Source organism: Oratosquilla oratoria, chromosome 5 (assembly GCF_046742065.1).
Source record: "Oratosquilla oratoria isolate Oo_2021 chromosome 5, ASM4674206v1, whole genome shotgun sequence".
Classification (NCBI taxonomy): Eukaryota; Metazoa; Arthropoda; class Malacostraca; order Stomatopoda; family Squillidae; genus Oratosquilla; species Oratosquilla oratoria.
In genome coordinates, this window is record NC_134781.1 from 19,232,103 (window position 1) to 19,244,602 (window position 12,500).

At 40.3% G+C, this 12,500-nt stretch overlaps 1 protein-coding gene across 11 annotated transcripts in view; it reads left to right on the forward strand.

The window, feature by feature from the left end:
- Sp1 (transcription factor Sp8) overlaps positions 1-12,500 on the forward strand; it is a 611,561-nt gene that overhangs the window by 437,674 nt on the left and 161,387 nt on the right. For 4 of the 11 annotated variants that reach the window (XM_076184969.1, XM_076184973.1, XM_076184978.1 and 1 more), the window contains exon 1: positions 984-1,446. The exons of 4 other annotated variants lie outside the window; for them this stretch is intronic. In XM_076184969.1, the coding sequence (XP_076041084.1) occupies positions 1,378-1,446 (69 nt within the window). In that variant the 5' untranslated portion in view covers positions 984-1,377. Of the gene's footprint in view, positions 1-983; positions 1,447-3,493; positions 3,640-12,500 lie in introns of those variants that run through there. 3 more of the 11 variants (XM_076184972.1, XM_076184979.1, XM_076184974.1) reach the window with 1 other exon arrangement.

The following is a 12,500-nucleotide window of genomic DNA, read 5'->3' on the forward strand; positions in this document are numbered from 1 at the left end:
AAGAAGTGTCGATTTTGTTTGAACGAAGTCAACATTGAAGAGGGGAGGGGTTGGCACAGAATTGATGAGAAGAGTTTGGCGGCAGACAGGATACGGTCATTGTAAACTGCTGTTCGGAACAGAAGATGTTAGTAAAAGTCCCAATAACCAATTCTATTAGATAAGGATACCAAGCAAATGAATAGAATAAATCTGGTAACAAACTTAATAAAGACGAGTGTCAGACAGTAGGCAAGAGGGGTAACATGCTATAAGTAATATCTAAAGTTATAACTCCTTTTCCTACCTTCGGGATGCCTCGAAGGTGAGTGAAATAGACTGATGGCGCTTTACTAGAAAGAAGAAGATTATATTCTGGATCGGCTGACATATCTACCCTTCAACACTGTGACTATGTTTATTTATTTTTCGATTTGGTTGACGTCAGGCGATTTCATTCAGTTCGAGGAAAAGGGAGGGAGATAGTCCGGGATCTCTCTAGGTTGAGTAGGACTTTTGTCTCTTGAAGTGAATAAAATCTTTTGGTTTTAGACAAAAAAAAGAAACGAGATTAGAATATACGATCCGTCACCGCGTTGAAAGGAGGTAAATGCAGCAGTACATTAGCGTGGTTGGTCCAGGGTGTTAACACCCTGTTTTGGTGTTACTTTGGACGAGAGATTGTCTGGCTGTGCATAATGAGACCAGGGGGGGAACGGGGGCCCCACATGTGAGCACCATTATCTAATAATACAAAGTTCCGCCGGGGATGCAAACTAACCCACTATTTTCACGTCCAGACACTGGACCTGCCATTTCTGCTGTTGTAAAGAAGAGAGAGAGAGAGAGAGAGTCGAGCAGCTAGGAGGAGGTGAAGGCAAAGAGCGAGAGAGAGAGAGAGAGAGAAATATAGTTCGGATTGTGACCGCTAGATGGCAGTGGTAGCGGGGGAGGGCGGGCATAAAGTCTCCGTTCGCGGGACGGGTGCTGGTGGAAGGGCGGGAGTAGGCGGGACCGACGTAACCGTTTGGGTGGTGACGTCGACTGAGGCAATGGTGACAGCGGTCCTGATTGGCACGCCGCCGCGTCCGCGGACGAGTGGTGCTCCGTGAGACTCTCTGTGGGCCGGGTGATTCCGCGGCTGGCTCCTCCCCCTCCCTTGGCTCTTGCGGCGGAGTGATAAGTCGTCCAAGATCAGTGTTAGCAGAGTACTTGTTCTGTAGTGAGGCGGTTGTTTAACCTTAACTATGGTGATTGCGAGGTCTACCCGGCAATCAAAGGTGTAAGCACTATAATCACAGGCCGGCGGACCATCATTAAAGTGACCTCTCTCAGTCATAGTGTGACCTCCCTCGACCTGGCCTTGCGATTGGTGATTCGGCCGACCATCGTGCACCAATGATGCTCACCGACCTAAACCTTAACAATCGCACAGACATATATCCATCGGAGAAAACAGGAAGCCTCGTAAGTATGTTAGTTGTACGTTACGTTTAGCTCAGGAACGTCTCCTGTGGCTGCCTCTTCGGCTGCTGCTGCTCCTCCTTCTCCTCCTCCTACTCCTACTCCTCCTCCTGCAGAGGTTTGTTGTTGTTGTTGGCGGCGGTGACGAGGGCGACGACGAAGACGCTGCAGGACTTCGTCGATTTCTTCTTCTGCGGTCGAGTGCCAGATCACCCGCGCCCGGTCCCCGCAGACCACCGCGGTCGGTGACAACGACCGAGGGCTCTCGCGGTCCTTAGACCGGATCAGACCGACGGCGGGTTACCTGCACCGCTACTGCCGCCGCCTACGTCGATCTCGACTTGCAATGACTCTTTGCAACATCTTCGATCTCCGAACATCCGTAACAAGCCACTAACCCTCCTGCTGACTTACTCCACCCCTTCTTCCACCACCACAAAAAAAAGAGGAGTAGGAGGTGGAGGCAGAGGTGTCTCGGAGACCAACCGACAGGCCGACCGAGGGACCGTGGACCGACCGACGGGTGGAGAGAGTGAGCGAGCTCGGGAGAGAGCTAGCAAGAGACTCCTCCTTGCCCCTCTGGTCTACAAATTACTACCTTGGACACTGGATTGCAGTTAGACTTACGGCAGGGAATATCGAATCGACTGGTAGCTTAGTCTCCCGCCGCGGTTTGTGGCGAGAGCGTGCAAGATCACGCTCTTCGTCGTCGTCGCCGTCGCCCGACACCTTGGGCATCGAGTGCCACTTAACGTTTTCTTGGAGTTCGAATATTGTGCAGCAAGTGACACCTCTTCCACACCACCGACTTCACCGTCTCCACCACCACCACCACTACAACAAACTCTTCCACTGCCACCACCAACTCCACCACCTCTAACTCCACCCCCATCAGCACCTCCACCAAAACTTAGACATTATAAACACATACGCGCATACAGTACATACCGTAAATTGAGTTCTCCCCGTCACTTCCGTCGCCGCCACGGGTGCCTCCGTCTTCGTCTCCACCACAAGGGACGTCTGGACTCTTGCCTCTCCACGTTTAACCGACGGAGGTCTTCTCCTTGTTGGAGAAGAGGTTCTCCGAACAGTCGAAATAGGCTACCCGGGTCTTGTGGAGAAGTTCCTTCGCCGTCGGTAGACCGTGGCCCTCCCCACCGCCTTCAGGAGTCGTCACGGTGGGCATCATCGTTGCCGTCACCTCTGCTACCACCATCGCCATTACCCGCTTCATCACCACCACCAACTCCAGCACTCAACCCCCAGCAGAATGGTCGCGCCCTTGCGACAATCCCGTTGTGATCAAGTGACTACTTTACCTGACGGGGTGGGTGCCGCAGTCGCTGAAGAAGGTGGAGCGAGGACCCATATTCCCGCCATGGGTGCAACTGACGAAGACGGCAAGAAGAGGAATTTGGTCGTTGTTATGACAAGACCCACGACGGAATGAAGTTGGTAACCTCTTCATCGCCACGAAGGTGACTATCATTCGAGTGAAGTGAACTGAAAAAAATAAAGAAAAAAAATAGATAAATAAATAAGAAATAAAATGTAAACAAACGGACCAGGAACTCGACAAATTAAAAAGGAAATAAAATATCCAGAGACGGGGGAAAAAGGAATAGAAAAAACGGAAGAGACTGTATGTGATTGGGACTTTAGATCCGGAGACGGTGCAAGATTTGGTGAAGAGAGTGGAATATGTGGGCGTGGGTTCGTGCGTGCTGTGACCTCTGGAGGTGATGTCTTGGTGAGTCTTCGGGCTTGCAATTGCAGACTTCGAGACCCTCCCGAAGAAGAGTTGCAGTCCGGGGCTGCCGGTCTTCGACGGCGCACGTGACCCATATTGCACAGTGCCACCGTCGTTGCAAGATTGCAGTGTCGATGCCACAAAATCCGAGTGATGTTAATGAAAACAACTGCAAGTGTGTGATATACAAGGTGGAGTGATTACGTATGTTTTAAAACGAGAAAGGAAAATTAAAAAATGAAATAGAATAAAGAAAAAACAAAACAAATCCTATCACGCAGCTCAGGAACAACCACAGAAAGTCATTTCGAGAAGATATATTTTTTTTCTCTAAAAGAAAACAAAAATAAGTATTTGTTTTTCATTTTGGATTAATTTTTAAAATAATTTGAGTTGCGACCGGTGAATCTGCAATTGAGACGATGGATTCCCGGAAGGCCCTGGTAGGTTCCTGGACATGGACCAAAATCCTCATTTCTTCTCTTTAGTTTTCCGCTTTGTGTGGTAAAGTACTTGTTTGTCACATTGTATAATAATGAAGGGACACAGGCGGACACACGGTCAAGTGGCCGCCGCTCCGCTACTGGTAATGCTATTTTTGGGAAGAGAAAAGGAAATTTTGGGCTTCCAGCTGTGGGACCTCTTATCGGTTCCATTCTTGCATAATGAGGTTGACGCTAATCCTCCAGCTGATGGAGTTTGGTCATCTGTTCGTGTCAACAGATGAATATGTGCCAAGTCACACAAATGGAAGGATTTGTACACACTTGGATAAATACAGTGACAACACACACACACACACACACACACACACACACACACACACACACACACACACACACACACACACACACACATATATATATATATATATATATATATACACACATATGAACACATGAATATATACATATATACACTCATACATGTATACACAAACGCGCGCGCGTAAACACACAATCACACACACTCACACACACACACACACACACAAAAACACACACACACATACATACACATACACACACACACACATATATATATATATATATATACACATATACATGTGTGTGTGTGTGTGTGTGTGTGTGTGTGTGTGTGTGTGCGTGCGTGTGTGTGAGTGTAATGTGATTTCAATGTGTTTATATGTTTATTAACGTATGAAAATATAACGTATGCGTGCGCTCAAGCACATTGTGTGTATGTATATATATATATATATATATATACATATATATATACATATATGTGTGTGTGTGTGTGTGTGTATGTGTATGTGTTTGAGAAATAGTTAATTCGTATACGCAACGAAATTGGTCATTTCATTCTAATATACTTATATTGCGAACAGCTAATTAAACTAAAGCTTATCAAGGTTGTGCAATAATTTTTATTTTACTTTTTACTTTGTACAACTACATTATTAGAATTTTTATGTTTTCGTTCTATGTAAAACTTATATCTACTTAACTTCGTTTGAAAACAACACATTAGTACTTATTTTTCTATATTTTCAAATCATTTCTAATTAGTATCTATTTTCCTATATTTTCAAATAATTTCAAATGTTGATAAAGTCGGTATTGATTCTTTATTTTCTTTAAACGTTAACATTTGCTATACCATCGCAATAAAAATTTCCCAAAAGTTTCTGAACGTCTCTTATTCTTAAGATGGATTTTTTTTAATGATTTTTCTAGCACTTCATGATTTTCACCTGTGTCATCACAAAATCTTAATATTACCCTAACCTCCACAGCCTCGTATTACATACATACATGAGTATATATATATCATATATATATATATATATATATACATAATATGTATTTATAATATAATGTGTGTATATATATATATATATTATATATATATGTATATACACATATATATATATATATATGTATATATATATATACATATATATATATAGTATATATGTATATATATATATACATAAATATATATATATATATGTATATATATGTATATATATATGTATTATACACAAGTTATAAACCGCATATATATGTATATATATATATATATATATATATGTATATGTATATATATATATATATGTGTGTGTGTATGTATATGTATATTATACATAAGTTATATACTGTATATGTATATATATATATATATATAATATATATATGTATATATATATATAACATATATATATATGTATATATTATATATGTATATATATATAATATATATATATATGTATATATATATATATAATATGTACACATATACATACTGTATCTAACTAGTATAATCTCAGTATGGCAGTTCCTGTCCCTCAAAAAAAAAAAAAAAAAAAAAAATCACAACGTGAGTCCTGAAGGATACCGCAAACCTCCACCAGGATTAACATCACCACCGTCATCATCATCATCATCATTATTATCATCATCACGATGACCTTCCCCAGAACGAACTTCCCGCCGCCGCCGTCGGCGTCGGCGTGCGGCCGCCACCCGTTCGAACCTCAAATCTCGAACTTGACTTAAACTCGTCCCTTTGTGTCTTAATTTGCTTTATCTCCTTCTCGCTTACACTCGGGGGTCTCGACCATTGGCCTCACTTATCCTCTTGGAGGGCTCTTCAAGCCCTCCATCCCCCCACGAGGACCACCTCACCCCAGAGCACTTGAGCATTCAAGTCAGCGAGACCGTGTCTGGATTCGTGTGTTCAGTCCGGTCGTTCAAGTGTGTATCTTTCCGGAAAGCCTTTGTATTGTTGTCTTTCCGGGCGCCGAACACAGAGATGTTGTTCCGGGGTTTTGTGTAGTGTTTGGAAGCGGGCACCCAGCATGTGATCTCTCCAGACGCTGTAGCGTGTTAAATCGACTCTGGTGTACTTGACTTGTTGCGGCAACATTCTCTTGTTGCCGAAACTTGGCCGTAGTGTTCCGGTGTTCCGGGGTTCCGGGGTTCCGGTCAATCTTAACAGAAGCCCGCCTGTTGTCCTAAATTACACGTGTTGAATCCATTCCGGTGTATACAGAATATTCCGGGACTCTGTAGTAGATATTCCGGTATTCCGGAATGCCTATTGTTAACATACATTAACCTCCTCTTTCTCGATAGATGTTAAATTCATCCCGTTGAGTGTATTAGAAAAAATTTAAAATTCCCGGAACTCTTGAGATATTCCGGGAATGGTTTGGATTTCGATCAAGGAGAACCCCCGGTGAGTTCTGGTTCCCGGTTTCGCGTCCACCCGGACAAGGTCCTTGAACTCCGGAGGGGATTCTCCGAATGTAAATAAAACAACACATAACAAAGACACGCTCATCAACTCCTCAGGTACATATTTATGTGTGTGCGCTCGAGTCGAGATGGAGAAAACATAAAAGTAGTATTTTCTAAGATTAGCTGAATAAAATCAAAGGTCCGGGAAGGCCCCCCGGTACTAGGAAGACTCAGTCGACGTCCGTCCGGACCCGGGGCCGAACCGGGAGGTGGACGTGACCGGACGTGTAGATTTGAGGAACCTGAAGGAAATTATTTTATTTGCATAGATATTCATTTTTGTTGTTGGTAACTAACCACGTGTAGGAAGATGTTTCGGTGTATATGAACTGTGATTAATACATATATATATATACATATATATATATATATATATATATATATATATATATAGATACAATATATGTATATACATATGTATGTATATATATATATATATTGTATGTATGTGTATATGAGTGCACACTGTAATTTAAACACATCACACACACACACACACACACACACACACACACACACACACACACACACACACACACACACACACACACACACACACACACACCACACAACCACATTTCCTTATAAATATGAATATAAATTTATATGCTGTATATGCAAATGCATGATTAGATACGTGCATATGCACATGAATGTGTGTGTGTCTATGTGTGTGTGTATGTGCGCACACACGCGAGTTCGTAGAACACACGTACACACACACACACACACACACACACACACACACACACACACACACACACACACACACACACACACACACACACACCAACATATATAAAACACACGAGTATCTAAGTACGTCTACACACACGCACACGTGTACACGAACGTATGTGCGTGTATATGTATATGTATACGCCCTTATATATAATTTCGATGATAAGATTCAGTTGGCGGAGCTAACGTGTTGACTGCAGGCGCATCGATAAGCATATTTGATACCCAAGTATTGTAGCCGCTGCAATATTCCAGGGAGGTTTGCCTCAGCCGTCGGGCCAAGTATGGCCGCATCAATATTTCAACTTCTTCAGTTTGGTTCATGCGTCCAGCCTGTAATGATAATAATAATAATAATAATATTACATATATACATATATATATATATATATATATACATATATATATACATATATATAAAATATACATATATATATATATATACATATATATATACATATATATATACATATATATACATACATATATATATATACATATATATATACATATATATACATATATATAAAATATACATATATATATATATATATATACAGTATATGTGTGTGTGTGTGTGTGTGTGTGTGTGTGTGTGTGTGTGTGTGTAATGTGTTCATATTTGTATTGTGATGTTATCAGTCATATATTTACATTTTTATTAATATTTTAGAACTATTTGTTTGTTTATTTATTTATTTTTTATTATTATTATTTTTTTTTTGGGGTCAACCATAGCATGTCCGGCGGACTGCGTTTGTCGTTTAGAAATGTGTCCCCCTTAAAGTCAGTCAGATTTATTAATGTTATTCTGGCTAAATCCAAAAGAATTTTTAAATTCGTCTCGTGTGTCGTATATGATGGCGCCCGTAATATTAATCATTATGTATTAATTCTATTAATTTGTATAAATTTAGATCATTTGGATCTCTTATTGAATAATTTTATTGAAGAATTCTTGGGGTCTTAGAAGTGAATATAGTAAAAGTTTCCGAAATGAAACTGTAGACTCCATTTAGCGTCCTGTTTATAAAACGCCAATGAAAGAGAACCTGAACAACGTTCAGTTGAATGACACTCCCTTCAGGTGAACAAAATCGTCCGGTTACTGTTCCGGGAGGTCTGGGCGAGCCAAGCACCGGGACGCCACGTCGTGTTGTCCGGGCTTCCGCCGCTACCGCCTCCTCTCGATAGATGGCGGGTTCGTCGGAGCCCAGAACCGGTGTTAGCGTCGTGGTCCGGTGGATGATTCCGGGTGTGTGCTTGTGTTGTGTGTGTGTGTGAGAGAGAGAGAGAGAGAGACGCACTTTATACATTTGATTCTGGTTGCCGCCAGGTGATTTTATTCAATCCAAGTTGTAGCTCTCGGAGCATATAAGTAAAGACTTTGGATTTACTTGTTCTGTGGTGACGCACACTTTAAACTTTATTCTGGCTGACGCCTGACGATTTTATTCAGCCTCGGAGGGGAGCGGCGAGTCGAATTAACCCGGTGGTACGCATTGTAGATTATATTCTTGCTTCTGTCGCGCGATTTTATTTACCTGAGTGGAAGACAACCTCTGGTTTGATTGTGGCCATCTTCGGAATTTTGAGTAACGAAAGAGCGGACGGTATTCGTTATCCAAGGAAGGCCAGCTAATTCGCGGATTTTGTGCATTTGAGTTGAATAAAATCGCCTGACGGCTGCCAGGAATAAATCACATCCGGAGGAGTGAAGGGATGTCGGGAGGTTTCGTTGGATGGATGGGATCGCTAGGAGACACTCGGGAGGAAGGATATCGCCGTTGCTGTGTCCTGGAAGGACGAAGCACGTGGAGTCTGAGAGAGGTCCGTTCCGGGCATCACGCGATTTTCTTCAGTTAAGGATCTGTCCAGAATCGTAATGGCGGAATGGAATCCTAAGTGAGCCCATTTGTTATTTAGTCATAGTTTTTCTAGTTTTGCTTATTTATTGGTAAGAAACGGATGGTTTTTATTAAGTTACTGGGTGGATGTAGGTTTCCGACAAAAACAGAGAGCCAGACAGATAGCTAGATAAACAGACAGGCAGATAGCTAGATAGACATATAGTTAGATAGACATATAGTTAGACAGACAGGCAGCAAGATAGATAGTTAGACAGACATATAGCTAAAGACGGGTAAATAGACGGGACGGACACTCCCTCCGCAATGGCGGCCGAGGAGCCTTCCATGCCGAAACGCGCTTCCGAAGGAGAGATAAATTTTAGTCAGATAAAATGAAACCTTGGCTTTCCTTGTCCCCTTTAGCATTGTTACATAACGTTTATCTATCTTATTTATGTATTTATTTATTACTTTACTTATTTGTTTTAATCATATATATATATATATATATATATACATATTGTTTCGGGTGAGGTATACAATTTGCTCATTTGAAGTGCTGGACTTAGTCAGGATGAAGTTAATAAAATCGCCTGCGTATAGTTGGAAAAAATCTATTGTCACTTTTTTTGAGGTGTTGTCTTTTGGAGAAGATGGTAAGACAACGGGATTTCTGTTTTTGACGGAAACCGATGGACTCGAAAGAACGAAAAAAAATCTGATTACGAAAACACAATTTTTCAGTTCAAAATATTAATCATAATGTCCTTTAGGCCTATTACTTCATTTAGATCGAATAAGAAAATATAAATATAAAAATATTTTTATTTTTAAATCAACTGCGCTAGTAAATTGGGAATTTCAGCGGACAGATAGTTATGCTACTAATATTGTCTATCGCGAATACCTTCATGAACTGAATAAAATCACCTGGTGGCAGCCAGAATAGTACACATATGTTCTTAATTGCGGCCTATGTATTAATCGAGGTATGCAATACTCTTAGGGTTGGGTGTTCCTTGTCCAAATAGAAATGGACAAGGTTATGCAAGATAACATTTCATGAGGCACCAACCGCGCCTAGTATATATATGTGTGTGTGTGTATATATACTGCATTTTATATATATATATATATATATATATATGCCATATATATATATATATATATGCCATATATATATATATATATATATATATATATATATATATATATATATATACATGTACATATATATATATACTGTATATGCCATATATATATATATATATATATATATATATATATATATGTGTGTGTGTGTGTGTGTGTGTGTGTGTGTGTGTACACATTATATGATGTGGGCTACCCGCATTCAAATTATTCCCTCCCTCCAAAATACACAAATAAGATAAACAAATAAGATTATAAATGTATATGCTTTGCGAGGTCCCCACTTTTCAAAGCTTAATCGAGACAGTTTCAATAGACTCTTCATTACCGAGACGCGTTTCATGAAACTGAAGCTTCTGGAACGGACTGAAGGAGGCGTCGAATCTCCTTCGTCTCGCTGAAGAAATATTGCGGGCGCTCGAATGTGACACACGTATGTTAGAATCTTGTAAATTCAACTTTCGTTATTGGGTTTTTAATGTATTTCTGTAAATAGTACGTTTTTTGGCGATTATTTTAAGCGTTTGTTTCATATTATTTATTCACAAGTTTGTTCTTTGTATATATCAATTTATTTTGTTATATTTTTGTTATTATATTATTCTATTTATTGACATTTAATTTTATTTATTCTTTTTTAATTCATATCAAGACAGCAACAGAAACATTGTTTCGATGTATTTTTGATTAGGTTTGATGTCCTCAAAAGAACCATAATAAATAATTAAATAATTTAAGTAAATAAATTGTCAGAGGATTTCATACAGTCGAGGAAACAGACCTCGGACGGAATTGGAATACATTAATGACATGAATTAATTAGTAATTTATTGACAATTTATCGAAGCGATTTGATTCGCTATGTCGGTGCTGCCGTTGGTCGGTCGGTACGGAGCAGGTCGCTTCACTATAAGATTTATTTATTTATTATTTATCTAGTTGCCGCCAGATTATTTTATTCAAAAGAGGGCAAACCTCCTGTCAGTGTTAATTTATTTCGATTTTATCAAACTACATGCATATACATATTTCGATTTTATCAGCCTACATATATGTACAAATTTCGATTTTATCAACCTACATACATATACATTTTATATGATATATATATATATATATATATATATATATATATATATATATATATATATAATATAAATTCAGGCATCGCGCAATTTTATTCGGCTGAGAATAATCCTGTTAAAGACAAAGCGTTAGCGTCTTTCAATCTATAGGCGCGCTGCAACATTTCTTTTGTGTAACGCCAGACGATATAATTCATCCGATGACCACTTCGTGTGTTAATTCGACTGAATAAAATCAGTAGATTGCAGACAAAAATAAAGGTACAAGTAGTCAAACCACCTCTGCCTCTTGGACGCGACAGCGGAGAACCCCCGCTCGATTCCCGCAAAGCGCCTGCGCAGCGCGCGGCGTTCGGGGATGATCAGCGGGCACCCCTCATCTCCACACCCTTCCCCCGGAGGCTCCCGACGCCGCTGCCCGCCGCAGGGCACAGCGACATTACCGGGACTCAGCACTACCGCAACTTAAACACTCAAACTTACACGTCTTAGTGTTAATTAATTCTTGGCGAACAAAGAGAGACGAGTGGAGGAGGAGGAGGAGGAGGAGAGGGGGGGAGAAGTTTCTTGACGGTTTAGCAAGATGGAGTGAGTGTGGCTCTGTAGGAGGGCGGAAGCTGAAGGAGCGTGTCTTCTGCAGAAGAACCTTTTGCTTCCGAAAGAGTGAAATCGCCTTAAAGCACACACAACCAAAAGCACAAGTCGAACGCTGGACTGGACTGGAAGGGTCACCTTTGCAAATGAATAGAATCGTCTGACGAAAGATAAAGAAATTGTCACCAAAACATTTCTGGAATCAGTTAGACATCAACCATCTTCGGAGAGACTTGTATCTGAATAGAACCATCTGACGACATGTCAGAACAAAGGTTTAACATTGAAGCCACCCATGGTCAGGTCTGTTGTTTCATATTTGACCACATGGTAGTTTACTACTAAACTGAGGAAATTTATTTCACAAAAGGGGGATATTAATTTTCGAACTCTGGTTTGGTTAAGACGAGAAGAGTTTCAGTTAGGGGACCCCCAGAGGTCGAGACCCAAGTTTCTCCTGAAGCAGCCCCTTACCTGAATAAAATTTTCCGATATTGACCATAACAAAAATAATGTTTAAACTTATATACTGAGCAAGTTATATGTATAATATATATATGTGTGTGTGTGTATGTGTGTATATGTATATGTGTATATATATAATATATATATATAT